The following is a 22,060-nucleotide window of genomic DNA, read 5'->3' as shown; positions in this document are numbered from 1 at the left end:
GAGTAGCCATTTCATTTCTGCTTTCATTGTGTACTTTGAGTAAATCGATAGCAACTGCGATTACAATGCATGCTGTAGTTTTGAAAGCTTCGGTCTACCTTCTTGACTCAAAAATGGCATCCAATTGTCTCCAAACACAGATCAAAAACCTACTCCTTGATCTCAGGAAACAGAATGCAACGTTTGGTTTGTATCTCCTAAGTGCTGTCCAGAGGCATAGAGAACCAACACCTGTCCAAAATATATAGTCAATTGAACCATTATAATTATAAAAGTATGCAAAATCATACAGTGTCTTTGAATAGAAGTACCGTACCTGTATCTTTTTGAAGCACTTTCACTTTCCATATGCCACAGAGTTAAAAATGAAAGGGGAAAATGGAATTGCAAGATGCTTCCTCAATTACACCTGTGTGCTTAAGCTGGCAAGCTACCGTATTTTTCGCTCTATAGGACACACCAGATGATAAGACGCACCTAGTTTGGGGGGGAGGAAAACAAGGGGGGGAATTCTGAATCCCAGAAGCCAGAAGCTAGAACAGCAAGAGGGATCTGGCTTCTGGGATAGCCTCTTGCTGTTCTGGCTTCTGGGATAGCAGCTGAAGCCTCTCCCGGGCAGCAGGATGAAGGCTCCCCCTGCCCGGAAGAGGCTGCGCACGGGTAAGCTGCCCTCTGTATCTTCCCCCATCTCCCACAAGAGCCGTGCGCTCTTTAAAGGGAGCACAGCTCTTGTGGGCTTTTCTGGGAGCCTTCATCCCCATGCCCCGCGGAGGCTTTGCGGGGCTATCCCAGAAGCCAGAACAGCTAGAGGGAGGACTGTGCAGCAGTGGCGTAGCGTGGGGGGTGCCAGGGGGGCCGGCCGCACCGGGCGCAACATCTGGGGGGGCGCTCGCTCGCTGCCTCCGGAGTCGCCAAAGAGCCTCGGACGCAGTCTGTAGCGGAGCCGCATGTCTCGCGGAACCGACGAGCTGTGCGCACGTCCGGGCTGAAGGCGCCCGGCAGGCAGCGGCTCTCAGCGCTCGCCGCGGAGGACGCGCCAGGCAGCCCCTCCGGTGCTGCTGCAGCTGCTGGGCTGTTGCATTTTCCTCGCCTCTCTGCCCCCCTCCTCCTCCGGGCAAGCGGCGTCGTTTGGGCGGCAGCGCCAGCGGCAACTCGCAGGTTAGGGGGTAGGGGGGGCGCAAATTACTTGCCTTGCCCCGGGTTAGGGGGCGCAAATTACTTGCGTTGCCCCGGGTGCTGACAACTCACGCTACGCCGCTGCTGTGCAGCGCTCCGTCTCGCTGTTCTGGCTTCTGGGACAGCCCGCGGAGCCTCCGCAGGGCAGCAGGGTGCCTTCATCCTGCTGCCCTGTGGCGGCTTTGCGCAGCTAAGCCAGAAGCTAGAACAGCGAGAGGGAGTGCTGCGCAGCGTTCCCTCTCCCTGTTCTGGCTTCTGGCTTAGCTGCGCAGCCTGCACTCACTCCATAAGACGCACACACATTTTCCCTTACTTTTTAGGAGGGAAAAAGTGTGTCTTATAGAGCAAAAAATACGGTAAATTCCACAATGTGGTACTTGCAAATCTCAATTAAAAGAAGGGATCAAACCATAGCTAGCCATCAAGTAGGAACTAGAAGATCGGGGAACACACCACCAAGCAGAGTCAGCCAGATCAGACTAGTATCATCCATGCAAAGCCTCAGCCTGAAATCTTAATACCCTTTCCTGTTCAGGAAAGCCAGTTGCCAGCCTGAATGGGCAGAGTCATCCCAGTCCCTGGGAACTCTTCAACCATGCAAGGGAGATGTTCCAACTGAAACCCTGGTGACTTGTCAGGACAGTTGTTGGCCCCTGCTTGTAGATCCTTTGCCTCTGCCACATTGACATAAAGGCACAAAGAGATATGTTAGACCAGCAAGTGATTCATATATAGCATCCCAAGAACATCTGAATGGCCAAGGGGCGCATCATTGACATGGATATGTGCCTGATTTTTTCCTTTTATTAAGTGGGCCAGAGCAGGGTGATTTTATAATGTCCCTTGTTAAACATAAGCTGACATTTTAGCTGCCACGGTGCAAACCAGTGAGTAAGAAGAAGAAGGAAATACAGCCTGAGTAGGACAAGAACCAGAACTTGAATAACCACAGCACAAGAAAAAAGGATGCAGCATTTTACAATATTTGAGCTTACTATTCTAACCACTTTTTTCTCCCATTGATAATGTATGCATTTGGGGGAGAGGGTGTTTATGCTGAGCCTATATTTTTGATCTCGTTGTGAAATATTGTGTTGGCTGAAAGCATGGGAATAACGATATAAAAAGAAAAGAAAACAACATGGTCTTGAAGGTGCAAACAGAAAGGGGAAAAAACCCTAAACCTGTATTACTAGCAGACCCACAACGGGATGCCTAAGAATAATTTGTCTCATGCTTCCAGATGCTGCAATCTAAACATTATATCGTTGAGCAGAGTGGGGATATGGGAACCATAAAGATAATAAACAAGTTGTTTTAACAGACTCCATGCTGAGAATGGTTCCGAGCTGCAGCTAGCATACAATAAGTCTCTAGCTGATCAATACTCCCCGGTGCCTTGGTGATCTGAAGTGGAGAGTAGATTTGTTTGCTTCCCTTTTCTCTGTTCCATGCAAGGTTTTAATCATATTATATTTTCAAAGCCACATGGGGGGGCAATGTTTTCTGCCATATGCGCTGTGGTTTTTTTCCTAAAGGTCTTCTCCTGTTTTTGAGTTTCACCCACATGCTTGCTTTTGCTTATATGTTTTTCTCCCACAAGACCAGAATGCTTTGCCAACATCCCCAGAGACGGTGGTTGGAAGATCAGCTAAACAAAGATGTGGTCTCTAGGGGAGCAGATGGTTTTCTTCTGCTGTTAGGTGTTGCACTATAGCAGGAGTGGGTGACCCAGTGAGGGGTATGAGGGCCTGAAATCCCTCCTGGTGTAGTGGTGGACTCACAATCTGGTGAACTGGGTTCGATTCTCCACTCCTCCACATGCAGCTGCTGGGTGACCTTGGGCAAGTCACACTTCTCTGAAGTCTCTCAGTCTCACTCACCTCACAGAGTGTTTGTTGTGGGGGAGGAAGGGGAAAGGAGATTGTGAGCCGCTTTGAGACTCCTTAGGGTAATGATAAAGCGGGATATCAAATCCAAAAATTCAAATCCAAATTCCTCTGGTTACCCCCAAGACCCCACCAAAGTAAGACACAGTGCTGGTATGGATGAAGAGGAGTGGGTGGGTGAAGGCACTTTGGGTGGGTGGGTGGGTGTGTATGCAATCGTGTGTTTATGAAAGAGTTACAATCTTTTTTAATATACTGTATTGAATAAAAGCTAAGGGCCAAGCAAGACATGATGCAGAAGGTCTATCGTCTGATGTCTCAACAGATTTCAAAGCAGGCATGGGACCTGCCTTAATCTGGTCAGCAAAGCAATGCTGGAGAAGTGAGAGGAGGAAGAAGTTTTAACTCTCCTTGAAAGAGGATCAAAAACAAGTATAGAACAAGTCAAAAGCAGAAAAGAGGCAGATGTGCAAATGTTTTTTTGTCCAAACATGTTTTGAGAATCTGTTTATCAAGGGATCTACAAAAAAAGAGTCAAAATTATACAATCTACAACACGCTGAATTTAAAACATACTCTTTTTAAAAAAAATCCTATTCTGAAATTCAACACCCATTTGTTACTATACTATATCTAACAATTTCCACTATATTAATCAGAAGTGGCTCATCAGGTGGTGTAGCTGCTACACTAGTTTCCTGGCAAGTGAACGCCAACCCACCTGAAGCTAGTTTATTTACTGCATCATACCCAACATGACACTTCTGATATTTATCAACAATATAAAAAACAGATTTATCCAGAGAACCCATTGCACAAGTGCAATGCTGTGCAAAGAGGGAATCTTTAGTTCCCACTGATTCCCTATCACACAAACCTCACCTGTGGTTCCCTGTGCTTCCTCTCATGACATTCATGAAGATCCCCCGACTCCATAGGAGCCATATCCTAGGGGCGAAGGTCCCCCCACCAATAAAATATTTAAGAGGGCCAGGTCCCCCTAAAGTTGTTGGGCATTGCCATTCAAATGATGTGTGTATCTTGTGATTGGTTGTGGGGCTTACATACCCCCCCCCCCATATTTTATTCAAGTTGGCACCCCTCCCTGACTCTTAAAATAACTTATTGGAAATCTAGGAGCTCTACCTAGAAAGAAAATGTCCCAGTTACACCAGATTAACTCCTATTAGTGATTCTCTGGATCTAATCCTGTGCTTTTCACTTGCTTTAGAAGTGCTTTCTTTCACATATTCTTATTTTTAACATCCTACTTACTTTGTACTTCATTGGCCTATGTCATCTGAATTGCCCTGGCTCCGCCCACTGAACTGTCATGCTCCACCCCTTACTTGTGGAAGGAAACTGGTCTCTATTTTCATCTGTGAGGTGATGGAGGGACTAGGACTGGACCATGGTGATTATTTGAATCCAGAGAAATGCTGCCGAGACATTCAACAGGAAAGCAATTATGAGATTTGGTAATCAAAGTACTATTTGTGTCACCCTTTAAAAAAGGAGAGGCTCAAAGCTCACGGAAGCTCAGCAATGAAACAGCAGCAAATAATCATGACAAATGTAAGATTTAATTTAGTACAGTAATACAACTCATTACTTTCTTCTTGCCTGATACTTCCTTTTCAGTAACGAGAAAGTTGAGCCTGCTCCTGCAAATGGAATACTGCTGACATCACTCCATTTCCCTGACACCCACACATAAACAGCCACATACACATTTGATTCATGAGAAACAAAAATGTAAAAGATAATTGCATCACAATGCATTGCTTAATTTACTATCTAGATATTTACTTAGTGACAGGGAGATAGAATCAGGTCACACTTGTTCCTGTCAAGATTCTTTGATGGTTTTAAAGAAGTGTGCATCTTGTCATCATCTGAATGGATTGATCTGGGATTAAGGTCCACTTCATACTTTGTATGGCAATTATTATCCTTGGCTACATCAATGATGCACTGGTATTTCTTACAGCATGACTTCTCAGTGTTTTTTCGTTACATGTTTATTGCACAGTGTAACATTGACACCTCTGCACCATCCACAGTCATCATGTATGGTGTGAAGCCCTCAGCAGACGTGGTTTTAGGGTAGCACAACCGGTTCAGATGCACTGGGTACTGGGCCACAGGGAGCACCACAACATTGCTGTAGAGCAGTGTGCAAGAGGTGGGGAGGGGTGCCAAATTTTCTGTCGCACAGGGCACCGCTGAAATTTGAGAGCCCAAAGTCTGCCCTCAGTGGTTTGAGTTTGTCAGTTGCAGCATGCAAAATGACCTGAGCTTTGGATAGGAAATGCTTTGTGCTGCTGGTGCTATAATTGCAAGAAGATCAAAATCAGCTTCGTGGGGAAGATAAGTTATCTTCTTGTGTGGTAAAGTCTGGGCACATCAACTCAGTAAATTATGCTTACTAGGAATCTGTGCAAAAGGAAGATAGATAAAGCTGTGCTGAGGGAAAGCGTGTTAGATATAAGCCAGAAAGTCGTTGTTTCAAATGTCAACCCAGCTACAAACGCAATAGGAGGTCTTTCATGAATCACCATCTCTCAACCACCAATATGAAAAGAATGATTCTGACCCACCTTGCATGTTTAGGGATTAGTGATATAGCTCAGTGGTAGAACACATGCTTTGAATGCAGAGCATCAAAGATTCAATCCCTAGCATTCCCAATTTTAAAAGATATCATCACTGTCCTCTATCATACCTGAGGGCAGCAGGCTAGCTTAAGGAACAGCAGGGACGGCTTAACGGCCCACACCCCTCTGTCCTCCAACACTTTGCTGCCATTCTGTACACCTCTCCAGCATCTAAGACAGTCACCTATATCTGCCTAATGGTAGGACCAGACCTGCCTGCTTTTCAGAGTACAGTGGTACCTCGGGTTACGAATTAATTCGTTCTGGAGGTCCGTTCTTAACCATTCTTAACCTGAGGTGTGCTTTCACTAATGGGGCCTCCCGCTGCCGCCGCCAATGCGATTTCCGTTCTCATCCTGAAGCAAAGTTCACAACCCGAGGTAACTACTTCCAGGTTAGCGGAGTTTGTAACCTGAAGCATTTGTAACCGAAGCGTTTGTAACCCGAGCTACCACTGTACTGGGATAGATGGATAAATATCTACCCCATGCCTTAAAACAATGGCATTTCCCATGTTCACCCTTGAATGGTCATTCTTATTGCTTTACAGATATGGAAGCTATATTGGAAGATCCTGGGGCACACACTAAGGTTTGTTCCCCCCCTTTGGAGACTGCAGTGCCTCAGTTTCCTTCCTCAGCAGATCATTGTCAGAGTCAGAGAAAATATGCAGATTCCTGCACAAAAGAGGCAGGAATCTCTGGTAATGGGGCAAAGGGTTATATGGGTGATGTGCCTTTCAAAACTGTTCCTGGACTAAATCAAGCAAATAAAGACACAGCCAGGGAGATAGGCCAGTATGAGCAGGTGTAGTCACCCAGGCATTAACTTGTGTCAACTGGACAGAGAAGGGAAGAAGGAAATAAAATGGAAAATGACATTTGTAGCCTGGTTGAGGTCGAGGCTGAAATGTGTGTAAATATAAATCTTAGCCAGAAGTGCGTAAATAAAAAGATAGCCATATATAATACACATGCATGGGGTTGCTAGGTCCAGCGTGTTCTCCAGATGTGAACCATTTACTGTGACATCAGTAATTAAATGCTATTGTAACTCTTTCAGAAGGGAGAGCAGAGAGCAGCTAGCTAGCCTCCAATCCCTCATAGCTCACACCCGCTTCCAAACTCACTCCTAAGTGGGGATAGGGAGAGAAATTCAATTCCACTTGTATTTAAAGATGAACTCACTTTTTGAAACAATACACAAGCAAAACATGACCATTCTTCAAAATTCATGCTGTCAAGTAATGTGTACAAGAATACATATATAGGGTAAAGTGTACATGTAAATGCATACGTCATACCAAGAAGCATTCTATCAGGGTGGAATGTTTTGGAAAGAAATTAGCAAACTTGCATAAAAATGTGTACATTAGAAGAAATTTGCACCAAAACTCTTATTAATTTTCATGAGGATGTTTTAAGTAAAAAATTCATGAACTTATGTGGAGAACTGGGTTTAAGATTGGAAAATGAGAACTGGAGAGAACCCAAACTAATGAAGGACAATAAATTTAGGTGTGTTTCTCTGAAGATATGGTCCTAAATTACTTATAAAATATGTCTGCAAGCAGTCCTCCACAGAAGTAAGTTCTTTTAGGGGTAGGTCAGCATTCAGAGAAGGGCAGGATCTTGTTGGTACACTCAGCAGTGAACTGTTAAGCATCTATCTATATGGCAAAATCTCATTCTTCTAGGAATCATCAGAAAACACTTTAAAAATCAGATGAAAATATCAGTATATGGCTTAATGCAGTGGGTAAGTTCCTACAATGACATATTTACCTATCCTTAGTTACAAGAGAAGGGAGGGGCAAATGACCTCAAGTTCTTCTCCCACGCAGGCTCTTGCCTCCATCTTAAATTCTGCTAGCTACTGTAGAGAGTAGAAGGGGAGTGGGTGGCACTGTGGTCTACACCACTGGGCCTCTTGGGCTTGCAGATCAGAAGGTCAGCAGTTTGAATCCCCACAACGTGGTGAACTCCCATTGCTCTGTCCCAGCTTCTGCCAACCTAGCAGTTCGAAGCACGCCAGTGTGAGCAGATAAATAGGTACCGCTGTGGCGGGAAGGTAAATGGTGTTTCTGTGTGCTCTGACTTCCGTCACAGTGTTCTGTTGCTCCAGAAGCGGTTTAGTCATGCTGGCTACATGACCCGGAAAGCTGTCTGTGGACAAATGCCGGCTCCCTTGGCCTGAAAGAGAGATAAGCGCCGCAACCCTGTAGTCACCTTTGACTGGACCTAACTGTCCAGGGGTCCTTGACTTTACCTACCTTACTGTAGAGGGTCTACCTCTCCTGAGATTTCTAGCTTGTAGGACACAGTTTCCTGTACAGAGCAACATAACCCTTCAGTATTCCTTTCCTTGTCTTTCCTATAGGGTTTGTATTCAGAGAATTCTGATTCCACGGGTTCTCTCCTTTCCACCAGATTTCCTTTATTCCCACTGTATCTATGCTCTCCTGTGAAACAAAGTGCTCCAGCTTGCCTGTCTTCTTTTAGAAATCCCTTGTTAAAGCCCAATATTTGCTTTTGAGACTTGCCTCAAAGCATAAGCGTCAAGTGGGCCAGAATGCATGAGTGACAGGCCACGTTTGGCCTGGTGCGTACAAATTACGGTGTATAAATAAATCTGCTCTGCTCAGCAACTGGATGAATTCAAATGAAGGCCAGGTAGTTTTCTGTATTCTGAAGTGTGTCTGGAAGCACTTAATTGGTCTATTAGCTATGAATGCAAGGCCAAGTTCTTTTTTTCTCCCGGGTTCTCTTCCTTCTGTTTAGGCTGTACTTAATTGTGCTCCCTTCTCTACAAATGTCTGGCTTTCGGAAGCAATGCCATCATATTAATACATTTGTTCCGTGTAGTGCACAAAAGAGCAAAAAGGAAAGTAGTCAGATCAGAAACAGAAGCAGAGCTTTCCTAGCCATCACTCTGCAGCTGTTGTTTTTCAATCCATCATTGGCACCACTGTGATTTGTGAGTCACAAATGGCATTCGAAATGGCATAAAACTCTTTGAAAGTGACACCTGACTAAAATCTATAACGTCTCAGGTAACAGAAAAATATGCTTTTAAAAAATAAATTAAAAAGGCTCTGATCACAGGTACCTTAGAAAACAGTTGCAGGTGGGAGTACAGGTGGATCTGTCGTGAGGACCTCGAGACCTCTGCATGTGGAGACTGAAGAAGGAGCCAAAGGCAAAGGCTCCCATCCTCAGATTTTTCTCTTGAAGCCAGCTGCCAGGGGAGGGGATCAGAGTGCTGCATTTCCTCCTAGTTTATCATTGTCCATGCATCATCAGAGGCAAAAGCCTGGTGGGAGATACAGTGCTTTTTCAGATTCACACAAGGCAAACTATGCATGAAAGGACTACAGGGCTAAGGATTAATGTTCTTAAAATGTTTGCATTATTTTGTTGTTTTCTACCCTGTGCTCCTTTGGGAGGAAGGAATAAATAAATATTATTTTTATTATTATCAGTGCTGTTTTTCTAGAAAAAGAGGTGCTGGAACTCACCATAAGCACCTCCCTCACTCTCTTAGAATGGCAATGGGACCCACCTGAGAGGTGCCAGAATTGAGTTCCCTCTGAAAAAAAGCCCTGATTCTTAATATTACTATTAAACAGTTCCCTTGATGTCATAGGGCAACAGTCACCATTATCTTTTTTTTAAGGCATTACTAGTTTGTGTGGAAATGTATCTCCAAAGGGGAAGAAGGAGTCGATATAAAAATATACTCCTAGATCTTAGAAAATCCTACAGTAGTCCTGATGACATAACTCAAAGGATAACATTTGCATAATTTAACAGATAACACTTGCATAATTTAAAGGGTAACACTTGCAATTATTTCCTTCATTTGCCATAATTTATATTGATTGAATAGGGTTGTTGTTTTTGATTATCTCAGCTGTCACAATCATTCCTGTGGTATTTAATGAAAGGCCTCCCCCCTGTCTGTCAGAACTGCTGAGGGAAAGCCATGAAAGAGAGGAGGCAGCATCTTAAAAGATCATCTTAACCCTCCCACCATTTAAGGGAAGGAGACCAGAAACAAATTCCATCCTCACCACCATCTACAGCCCCAAGTGAATGGAGAAACTGTCCCTACTAGGTGGAGCAGCAGGGTGTTGGTGACCTTAATTCAGTACAATGAACCAAAATTTTTGGAAGGATTTCCCCCTCCCCCAGTCTTTGTCGCCAAAGCCAAAGTAAGACTTGCCTATAATTGAAAAGAAGTAGATTGAGACCATGGCTGTACACTGACAGACCCCATTCCTGTAATCCTGGGTAATGAATGAGACAATTTGACCAGAGAGGGATTTGACCAGGAATCAGGTAATGAGCTTGAATTCTCCCTGCTACCCCCAGTGCTGCTGATCCACCTACGAAGAAGAGGGAGAAGGGGTCGGTCTCCTCTCCCAGCCTTGAGACTACCACATCTGAAGAAAATCAGGCTAGAGTTGAGAAGGACTCTTGGGATCCAAACCCATATGACTGGCTCTGTGTGCAAAAGCCATGCTAAAGCAAACTCCAGATATTCCCACCCAGTTCATCAGGAATCTAGAGATCAGATGGGACTGCAATCAGAATTTCCCCCACATGGATCCAGGACTGCGGGTCTGGAAATTAAATCTTGGTTCAGCTCTTTCCATCCTTGCCAGTGTACCTGCTAGCAAGGGACCGTGAACTGTAATTGCTCATTAAATGGTATGATTCATTGAATGGCCAATCATACACAAATAGACCAGCAAGGGTTGGTTTGTTTATATATATATTGAGTCACTTAACTGAGCTACTGTGCTCCAACCCAGTGACTAATCAAGTTTTACCAAAGAAAACTGCCTTGAAGTGGTTCTTGTAAATGAAGCCCCAAGTGCAACTGTGTTCTTGTATTCCCACTGAATGCTAAATCTGCAATTATATCCTGATTTATTGCTTTGCCGTTCTTTTGCTCCGTGCTATTTTGTTTCCTTCTAGAATGCTCTTTGAAGAATGGTTTGTGGATCCATTCAGGAAGCTCGCACCTCCTAGGTAACCAGTTTGAAATTTGTGTCCTGAAACACAAGGGCTTTTTCAAAACACTGCATTGCCATGTTCCTTTTTAAATGCTGGGAGGAGATCACTCCCTGCATGCTTAGTCAGAAACGTTTTCAGTTTGCTTATTGTTTACTTAAAATCCTAAATGTTGGTTTTGGTGTGGCCCATTTGCCTGCATCCAATATCTTTTTATGGACCCTTGCAGATGCCGTTGTTACGAAACTTGCAGCGTTTCAATGTTAAGCCACAGGAAACTTAGAATAGTGGATCTTGTGATTGCATAATCAATTCCATTATTTTAATTTGGATGGATTTTCCAGTAATAATAAACCTCAAAATCCATATGGTGGAGCAGGGGAGAGAAATGTGATGTAGTTATGATCCCTCAGTCTGTTTTACACAGGTGGTGGCAGCAAAAATAGAGGATTAGGGCAGGTACTCCAGAGTTACCAGCCTACGATACAGGGTTGGGGTGCAGCATGGAACTGCAGGGGTCATAGCAGATAGCTCTGTGAGGAGCTGGCTTCAGGCACCAGGCCCATTGGCAGACCAAGTAGTCTTCTGCATTACAGAGATGTCTGCAAAAATGACATGAATGCTGGCAGCATCAACCCCAACATGTGGGAATGTCTTGCACAAAGGGAGGAGCACAAAGAGAAGAAACACCATGGTGCATCTGCAGCAACGCAACCAGACAACTTCATTTGCCTGAACTGCAACAAAATACATCTCTCCATGTATTCTGACCATTTGACTTCACCCCCAAAAGTTGCATTCCACCATTGTCTCCTGAGACAGATAGATGCCAACTGACAGCTCAATGACTACTGTCAACCCAGTGGATAGCAAATGTGAAAAAAGATGAATTCCATGTTAAGGATCATTAGGAAAGGGGTTGTGATAATAAAACTCCCAATATGTCTTTACACAAATCTATGTACCCTTGGGGTAGTAGCTAATGTTAGTACTACTCAAAGTAGACCCACTGAAATGGAGAAATATGACTAACTTAAGCCTACTAATTTCAATGGGTCTGCTCTGAATAGGACTTAGTTGTTTACAGCCCACAGAATGCCACACATAAGTTGTGGTTGCCACAATGCAAAAAGGACAACCAAAATGATCAAGGGTCTGGAGCAAATCCTCTATGGGAAAGGGTTTCAATGGGCAAGGGGTAGTTTAGAAATTTAAAAAATGTGAGTAAGGGAGGACATGACAGAGGAAATAGCTGATAGAACTAGAGTTCATCCAATAAAAATGAAAGCTGGGATATTCAAGGCAGACAGAAAGAGGTACTTCACCAATGAATAGGTAAATTATGGAATTCCCCACCCCAGGATATAGTGATGGTCACCCATTTGGACAGCTTGGAAAGGGAATTAGACAAATTCATGGAGCATAAAGGCTATCATTGGCTACTAGTCATGCTGGCTATGTCACCTCCAGTATCAGAGGCAATATGCCCCTGAATCCCAGCTGTTCCATTCGTATGTTCTTAGTTGTTCCATCTAAATAGAACTGAATATCAGCCAGAGTCCTGCACCTGAAGGAGGGGGAAATGAAAGCAGCCTCCATAGCTCTGTCAAGTATAGAGCAGTGCTACAATAGTTATGTACACAACTTTTCCCTGCTTGCCATTTGGATGGTTGCCGTTGGACAGCTCCTACCCTCCTCAGTTGTTACTCTGTACAACTGTGGAACTGGAAATGTTGGCAGACATCTCACCAGAACATTTCTTGAGAGAGAAGAGAGACGCTGTGGCAAACTCAGATCTGACATGCTTTAGAAGTAAGGAATGCTACTGCATGCAGATTAGAATTCCCCCATTTTTGTGGGAGAAGCTCAAAAAGAAGAAATGCCATGGTACACCTGCATGAGCACAACCGGACACCTTCTGTTAGAATTCCTGCTCCATGATTGCAGTCATGGGATTTTTGTCTATCACATGACGGTGTATGTTTTGACTCCACAGAGTGGGAAGTGACAGAGACAGGATGTTTGTGTTATTGTGTTCCATGATGGGACTATTGTCCTTCGTTCTTTTTCTCTTTGCTGTCTGATGCTAGAGAGAGAGAGCCATGTTGCAGTGCTCCATGTGTGTTTATATGTAAATAAAGGTAGATTAGCCAAAATGCTGAGTTGCTGAGGTCTGTCACGCAAGATGCGCAAACTCTGTGGATCCTTAAGTGTGCTGGTGTCTGTAGGCATTGGTTGCTGTGATGTTCAGGCTGAAGAAAGCTTTAGAAGCTCCCAAATGAAAGACCAGGAGGGAGAGAACATGGCAGCCAGGCATGTGTCTTTGCCAGGGTCCTACTCGAGTGTAGGCTGAACTCCTGACACCTTCGTCTGTCCCTGGGGCAACAAAATGTGTCTCTTCCATATCGGTCTTTACAGCCACAGCAAGCACTATAACTCTCCAACAGTTTAACTCCACCCCTGAAGGCACACTCTCCCATTGTCTCCCGATACAGATAGATGCCATCTACATTTTTTTGTGAGAGGAATAAACCAATCGTTTCGATAATCAAGAGGCAACATAATGGTTTCGTTTATTAAAACAATAAAAATAGCCCATCAGGAGTGGAGCTCCAAAGCAGGCAAAATAATAACGGGTTAACGACACAACAAAGAGGTTGATAGGTTATTACAAAATCAGAAGTACCCAGCCAGCACCAGAGAATTGGCTCCACTGGAAGCCAAAGCTCATCAGGAGTAAGAGTAGACTTACAGAAGACAGAGTTTCTGCACAAAAGCAAAAGACGTGATGCTGAAAGGTTATGTCTCCTTGGGGTGCAACAAGACAAATAATATTTCCCCCAGCACTGTTTTGAAAAAAACTGCAGCAGTGCTTTATGCAATATTGGAAGGTAACTAACCTGTTCCCATTATATGCACATATCATATCAGGGGGCAGACTATCACTCAGTGGTAGAGTACGTGCTTTGCATCAGAAGATCCCAGCTTTAATCCCTACCATCTTCTGTTAAAGGACCAGGCAACATGTGATGGGAAAGATCTCTGCAGGTGATGCTGGAAAACTGCTACAAGTTAGTGTAGACAATCGTGGAGCTAGATGGACTTGTTATCAGACAGCCTCTTGAGTTCTATCAACCCAAATATGGAAGCACGCATTGCAAACCTGCACTCTAAAATCATCCTTCCACATCCTGGTGTGCTCCAGATGTTTTGGACTACAATTCCTAACATCGCTTTGGAAGCCCGGGCTAATGGGAACTGTAGTCCTTAAACGTCTGCAGGTCACCAGGTTGAGGAAGGTTGCCCTAAATTACAGCATTTTAAGATTAACTCCACACCCTCTGGCAACTGGTTTACATGGCCTTAAGTGATAAAGAGCTAGCACACAACAGAAAGCACCTCTCTCCGGGTAAAACTGCCCACCCACAAAGGTCTGCAAATTAACTCTAACTTGGGCATCCTGTACAAACAGAAGATTATGTTGTTGGGTCCCATTCAACCTATGACAAACCTCTTGGGGCCATTTGTTTATTAAAAGAGTTTCGTAATACAGAGTTTTAAAGGGAACATTGTTTTTCCCCCTTGTACTTCAAGGACATTGTGTTTCTCATACCATGAAATTAGAATAAATGAATGTTTCCAGAATGTAAGGCATGATTCACCTACAGTTAAGCACTATTATGTTCCCCCTGATTCCAGCAGAATAATGTTCAGCAAGGGGCCTTTGCTTAGCTTTGGCTGAATCATGCCCTTAATGCCAAACAGTGGCGAAAGACATGTTTGTGCGTATTGAAGGTTCTTCCAGACATTATGGAGCCATTGGCAATTTCCCCTTCCAGCTACAGCCCTTAATATTCCATCCAAAGCTGCTGTCGACAATGGTCCTCTTGACCTTCAGGAAAATATTTATGTAGAAGTGTGTGATGGGCAGGGGAACCTGAAAAATCCCAGCATGCACATGCACTGGTGACTGGTGCCTATTGGGACTGGGTGGGGAGAAGACAGGGAGAGTCAGCAGGTGGAGTCAGAGCTAATAACAGACAAAGCACCCCCTACTGTTTGTAAGTAAGAATGCAGGCAAATGGTAGTTAACTTGAGGGCAACTGAGATTGGTGGGGCAGTGCCCCATTTGCCCTCATAGATCAGCCTCCTCTGTGCGCATGACCCTTTGGATCATGGCCAGTGGTAAAAAGTTGAACCTTTTAAGTGAGACGAAAGATCCTTCATCGTTGGTCAACATGAGAGTGTTGTTGTTCTTACTACAAAACCATTGGATGTTATTACTACAAGACCATTATTTAGCTTCAATACCTTTTTTATTTTCCTATCCTTTTTTTCCTTCCAAAAGAATGTGATCAAATGTAAAAAAAAGGGAGAGAGAAAGAAGGGTTCTTAAATGCCGCAAATAAATAGCGGGTGACTAGCTTCTCCTGATACAGGGAAATAGCACCCTGGGAAAGTGTCAAAGGATACATCAGTTACAAATAATCTTGGCAGGGATCATTCTCGACAGATATGACGATGATATAATTGCTCAAGATGAGCAGATTTCTTTCATCCCAATAAATCACTTTTGGATGAAAAGATTGGAACGACAGGTGCAAAACAATAGCATAAGCCTGTTTCTGGCGTATTTACATAATTTCATATAAAGGAGCACCGAAGTGTGAAGTGTAAAACGAATGTGTTGAATTCTGAGAAAGGGCACATTACAGGAAACGGCTTCACACTCACTTCCCTGCTGTAAAGTTAGTTAACATTTCATGAAATATGTTTGGCTTGTGACAAGGGAAGGGGTGTGAAGGTTTTATTTGGAAAATGCTGAGTGGGCACTTCGAAGGAAGCCAAGTATACATGACAATTACTAGCCATTTGCTTCTTTTATGCAAAGTGCTCCATGCAGCTGCGTCTTGAATAGTTTTCGCCTGCAATTGTCTGTTGGGGCACCTTTTCAGGGCATCGCAGATGTTAGATGAAAACGATACACCCAGATAGCTTGCTGTACACATCCCCTGACTAGATCCCCTCCGGTTTTCCAATCGCATTTCTTCTTAAGAGTTCTGGGCTTGACAAGTTCCCAGCGTCGCTTGGTATTCCAGGCATGTTGACGGTGGCATGTTAGGTTTAGATAAACAAGCTAAAGCTGAAACGTGTGCATATTCACCACTCAGCAACTGCAGCATCGAGAAGAAGTTTGCATATTGCAGGTGCCCTTGACAACTGCAGTTCAGCAGGCAACCATAGCTAAAGACCCAGTGTAGTGGTTAGAGTGTTGGACTAGGGCCTGGGAGACAAGAGTTCAAATCCACAGGAAGCTCATTAGGCGGCTTTGGGCCAGTCCCAGTCTTTCACAAGGTTGCTTGTGAGGATAAAATGGGGACAGGGGAAGCCATGTATGCCACTGTGAGCTCATTGGAGGAAAGGTAGAATCTAAATGTAAGAATATATAACATATAGGTAAAAAGGGTAAAGGTAAAGGACCCCTGGGTGGTTAAGTCCAGTCAAAGGTGACTATGGGGTTGTGGCGCTCATCTCACTTCAGGCCGAGGGAGCCGGCATTTGTCCACAGACAGCTTTCCACGTCATGTGGCCAGCATGACTAAACCACTTCTGGCACAACGGAACACCGTGACGGAAGCCAGAGCACACGGGAAACTGTGTTTACCTTCCCACCACAGTGGTGGCTATTTATCTCCTTGCACTGGTGTGCTTTCAAACTGCTAGGTTGGCAGGAGCTGGGATAGAGCAATGGAAGCTTACTGTCATGGGGATTTGAACCACCAACCTTCCGATCAGCACGCCCAAGAGGCTCAGTGGTTTACACCACAGTGCCACTCGCGTCTCATATAACATATATTATATCTATCTAATAAGTATCTCAGTATTCCCTGTGAAGTGGTATTGACTGTTAAACCACTCTGGAAATTGTAGCTCTGTAAGAGCAATAGGGATCTCCTAACAACTTTCAGCTCCTTTAACAAACTAGAGCTCCCAGATTTCTTTGGGAGAAGCCATGAGCCATGCTTTAAATGTATGGTGTGAATGTGGCCAAGGTCATGCCATAGAGACATTCCAAATGGAGCACTGTGAAGTAACACTGAGACCTCTGTTGCAGCTCTCTTCTTTTGCAGTGGAGTATTTGGAATGCAATAGTTCTCTGTAATAGGGATGATTATCAGTAATGAGTATCTTTAAGGCATCATCTGTTCGCAGATAATGTATTTTCATCATTCATATTTTAACAGCTATACTTATAAAGATTAGCAGTAGAATTTTGTTTATTGAAAAAAAACAGTTTCTTGCATGGCATGCTGAATATTAACCCTGTGTACGAGAGCAATGAAGGTGAGAAATGTGAAATTGCATTACATGTGAAAGTGAAGCAAAACTCCCTGTTATCCATGTTTGTTTGTTTTTGTTGATGATGACAACTGCCTGTTTTTGTTTATTATAACACTGGTTGCAGTGATTGTAGTGCTTCATAGTTTCACATATGCATAAGAAGGGAACTTGTCCTTAACATCTTTCACAGATATTTGAAGCCAATTCTCACCCATTCCGGCCCACCACTTACTACAACTTTACCAGAATGGTGTAATCCTGTGGCCAGATTGCTGACTAGCCCTAAAGCATATGGAGTAAGTAGCAAAATTGCATGTCCACGTTTCATTATTTTGGGTAGGCCACTACAGCAGAGCTTTCCAAACTGTGTGTTGCGACACATTAGTGTGTTGGCTGCATTGTGTAGGTGTGTCATGTGAATGATCCCCATGCTCCTCCTGGGTCTGGAAAGGGGTTAGTGTACCCTCTGTTTTGCTAGTAAAACTGAATTACTGTGTCACGAAATGATGCATGTCTAAAAAGTGTGTCACCAACATGAAAAATATGGAAAGCTGTGCTCTAGAGCAGTGTTCCCCAACCTTGGGCCTCCAGCTGTTTTTGGACTACAATTCCCATCATCCTTGACCACTGGTCTTGCTAGTGAGGGATGATGGGAGTTGTAGTCCAAAAACAGCTGGAGGCCCAATGTTGGGGAACACTGCTCTAGAGTAAGCCCTCCAAAAGCTAATAGAATGTTTCTCCAGAGGGTTGGGGAGAATGTAGAAGGTAACATGGATGTCTGAAGGCTGAGGGGGAGCCTAATATTGCTTCAATCCATGTTCCACTCATGGTAAGTTCCACCAGATCATCCTTCCATCACTGGAGGCACAACAATTGGACCCAACCATTAATAAACAAACTCCATTTTCTGCCAATGCATTGCCATTTAATATGAGTAAATATAAAGGAAACTAGTACAGCATTCAATTCAAATCAAGTATGTCAGATTTCAATGGAGCTGCAAAGCCACCTTGTAAGACTTTATTCTGTCAATGAAAAGCATATTTTTTTAAATTTTTCCCCTTTCTTAAAAAACACCTAGGAGCAACTGAAGGATGATGATACAGACTTCATTGTCAGTAACGATGAACTGTCTGTGACTTGTGCTGCTTCAGACCTTTCTCCAGTGCCAGCACAGAACAGAATGGACCCACCAACCAAAGAAAACATTTACGAAGGAGACTTGGGCTTAGGAGGATATGAACTCCAGCCTGAATCGGCTCCAGGTCAATCCCAATTGGTGTCCTCAGCCTGAGGTCCAGCGAAAATGTATATCACATTTTCATCAAAAGGAGCACAGAAGGCATGGAAGCCATGTTTATTATGCAGAGCTTGAAAATGTATTAAGGGCATAAATGGAGAAGAAGCAAAGCCTTGCTGAATCTATCCCTGGAGCCTGGAGGAATGAGAATTTATTACCATCCCTATATATTATACAACTACATTTAATTTTTCTGACAGTGGCAATTTTTAATAATGGAATTGAGGGCAACGTCTGTCTGCTACTGGGACATTACATATGCACTCATAGTCTCTGATCATGCTATATCGTTCCCATTCCTATCTCACATGCACACAAAGGCCTTTGAATGTTATTCTTCTAATTAATTCAATAGAGAGAAGGATGAGGATTTAGTTAACTACAGTACATGCTCCAAAGATCACAACCATTTTGATGTTGTTGCTCACTTGCCTGTATACTATCCTATGATGTCAGGTGGACAGTTCTTCCATATTTCAGGCAGGGGGAGTTACCATTACTGTTGCAAGCTTTACATATATTTCAATCAATGGCAGTTTGCCAGCAATGGGTTAACAACGTTGCGCACAAAAACTGGGCATTGATATATGAGCTGCTGAGGCCTGCACAAGTGACTGACTAGGGCCTTGTTATTGTTTTGATTGAGAATGATCACTGGTATAGACAGCAATTACACTTCCTTCCCCCAGTCAATTTGTTCCTGCCCCTGTGCAGTAGATTCATAATACAAAGCCCATGTGCTGTCTTTTCTTCCCTGGTGTTCTATGTTGACTTCAGGAATGTGGAAAGAGAGGGGGAGAAAGACTGCAAGCCCGTGCTATATAAGACTTTAAAAACAAGGTGTGCAAACTCTTTTTCACATCCTCTGCAGCCTTAGATGTTGCAATGAGGAATAAGGCAGTCCTAGACACACGATAGCTCTGCACACTACACAGAGAAAAGGTCATCTGAATCATCCATCACGAGTGCATGAACATTGCTGCTCAAACCCATGTATCAGGAAGGTTGTGGTAGTGCCGCAAAGAGCAAGTTCATGCTCTTGACAAACTGTTCAAATGACCTGCTTGCTACATGGCATAATACAATATGGACTGTGAAGCAATATGTTAAAGAAATAAGGTAGAAAAGGTGACTAGATGTCTTCATAGATGGGATTCTGATGCCTTTAAGAGGTCCATAGTGGGCAACTTTTCCTAACCTAGCTGACAGCCCTATGGCATGGCCTTATACCGAATCAGACCATAGGTCAATTTTACTCAATATCGCCTGCACCCAAGGCCAGCTCCATGTGCTCTGCTGCTAAGATTCAACCCCTATGTTCTGAGTTACCTACCCATTATGATGCTCATTAATTGGGTGGTTGCTGGACTACAGTAGCTTTAGTCAGTAACATAGCAGGAACATAGCTTGAGAAGGAGGTCCTCCAGAAGGTAGAGCTGTTAAACTGCAATGTAATTTTCTAACTTCTCTATGGTCTACTGTTGTTTACAAATTTCTCTATCTCTTTGCCTGCTTCTTCCTGTATTAGAATAGCATCTAGTGCCTACAAGTGTTCAGCTCCTTTGTGGCCTTATGGACATGTAGTTTTGCTGCAATCATAGGTCCTCTTTTTGTGTTTATCTCTCCCCTACAAAAAACAAAACAGCAGCAAATTTGGCAATTATTTCTTTACCTATCCCAGTCGTGCATACCTAAGTGCAATTCTGTAGGAAAGGCGGGGTGAGAAGGAAGTTAATTCACTATTACAATACAGGCAAGTGATACTACCAGTTTGAGATTTATATGTCATTTCCTGATATTTTAAAAGTCTGAAAATAATTGAAAACCAAGTAAAAAAAAACAATACAGTGGAAAACAATGTAATACATTATCCTATCACTGATGCAGCTCAAATGCCCAGGAAAACAAAAACATCTTTGCCTGATGCCAATATATAATGCCAGGTGATATTATTCCCAAGGCAATTCCTCATTTTGTAGATTTTTTCCTACAAACACTTGCTTGGTGAGATAAGTAGAAGCAGGGAAATTTACCTCTTTGCAATGCAGTTTTCCCGACTTATGTATACTTTGATGTGACATGTTTTCAATGAAATAGCGCGGGTGAGATTGGCATATTTTATCATATACCTCAAATAATGGCTGAGTCATGGTAACAATCTCATGCCATCAAGTTCCAGGACAAACTGTGATTGTTTTGTCGTTTGATTCAGTGTTAGCACATGACTCTTCGGCACTTACCTACCTGGGAAGAGGTATTTGGAAGGTATTGCAAATACATGCCCAGTATGTAATACATGCTTGTATCAAAGGGTCCATCTTCATGGAAATCTCATTATCACACAACTGAAGTTCAAGAAGCAGTCCCATGGAAAGAAGGGCTCAGGTTGTGATAGGATTGCTCATGTTAACACTGAACAAGTAACCATAAGATGAGCCCTGCTGGATCAGGTCAAAGACCCAACCAACCAAACATCCTGGTCTCATAGTGGCAAACCAGATCCTTATGAGATGCCTGCAAGCAGAACTCTCCCCATATGCGATTCCTAGCAACTGGTATTCAGAGGCATACAGTGGAGATATAGCAAAGCCATTATGGCCAGTAGCCTTTGATAGCCTTGTCCTCTATAAATCTGCCTAATCCTCTTTTAGAACCATCCATGTTGGTGGCCTTCGCTACTGTTGTCTGCTTGAAGCAGTGCTTCCTTTCTTCTCTCCTGAATCTTCCAGCATTCAGCTTCACTGAATGGCCTCGAGTTCAAATATTATGAGAGAGGGAGGAATCAGAAAAAAACTTATCCACATCATGAATAATCTTCTTCTTCTTCTTCTTCTTCTTCTTCTTCTTCTTCTTCTTCTTCTTCACCTCTATCATGACCCTGCCTTACTCTCCTTAAGAAACTCTAAAACTTGTAGTTTTTACTCATAGAGGAGTTTCTCTAATCTCTTGCACTGTCCTGAACTTGAACTATGTACCCTAGCCCAGAATGGGATTCTCTAAGGAAATGCTTAATCATAAAGGAAATGTAGAGTGGATTTCAAGAAAGATGAATGACTACGCTGAAAAAGCATTCCATGCAGAACTTTCATAATAGTGGTCACACGCTTTGGCCACAGTCCAGGACTGGGACTGCTTCTCTGAAATCAAGGCACGTAAAGATGACTAACTCTGTTCTGTACTGTACTGTTTTGCATTTTATTCCCAACTCAGGAATGCAGCTTCAAGTTGCTTATTGCACAGTCATGAAAAGGTTGCTACCCTACAAGTCAAGCCTTAAGGGAAATTTTATGGAACAATGACTCATATCTTTCAACAACATCTGTAATCTGTAAGAATAAATGTCACACCATCTCGTTGAGACTGTGAATGATTGTAAAGTGGAATGGGTTTTGGTTCACTCACAGATGATAAGAGCAGCACAAACTTAAATATAATCAAGCTTTAATCTTGCTTTTCCAAGTCTAATTAATTGTCGATTGAATGTTATACTACAGCAGCTGCTTTAAGCCTTAATTTAAAACAGGGATTCTATGTACTCTACAGCTGATCACAAACTAAAATGTGTTTTTATTGAATTTATTTGAAAACATGAATCAAGTTGCTTCAAAGGATCTCACAAGGGAAAATATATATTGGCTCTACTGATTTTTGACCCTGATGAAAAGAAGTCATCAGTTT

The 22,060-nt window shown here is 43.2% G+C and overlaps 1 protein-coding gene across 1 annotated transcript in view; it reads left to right on the top strand.

Annotated features, from left to right (window-relative positions):
* SLC9A9 (solute carrier family 9 member A9) overlaps window positions 1-21,832 on the top strand; it is a 266,215-nt gene extending 244,383 nt beyond the window's left edge. Inside the window, exons 15-16 of the mRNA XM_083504179.1 lie at window positions 17,273-17,378; window positions 18,164-21,832. Of these exons, the coding sequence (XP_083360305.1) occupies window positions 17,273-17,378; window positions 18,164-18,376 (319 nt within the window). The 3' untranslated portion in view covers window positions 18,377-21,832. The remainder of the gene's footprint in view (window positions 1-17,272; window positions 17,379-18,163) is intronic.
* The last annotated feature ends 228 nt before the right edge of the window (window positions 21,833-22,060 follow it).

The sequence above is a fragment of the Podarcis liolepis genome (assembly GCF_965112155.1).
Source record: "Podarcis liolepis genome assembly, chromosome: 5".
Lineage (NCBI taxonomy): Eukaryota > Metazoa > Chordata > Lepidosauria > Squamata > Lacertidae > Podarcis > Podarcis liolepis.
The sequence above is the reverse complement of the archived record's forward strand: the minus strand, read 5'-3'. Positions and strand labels throughout refer to the sequence as shown.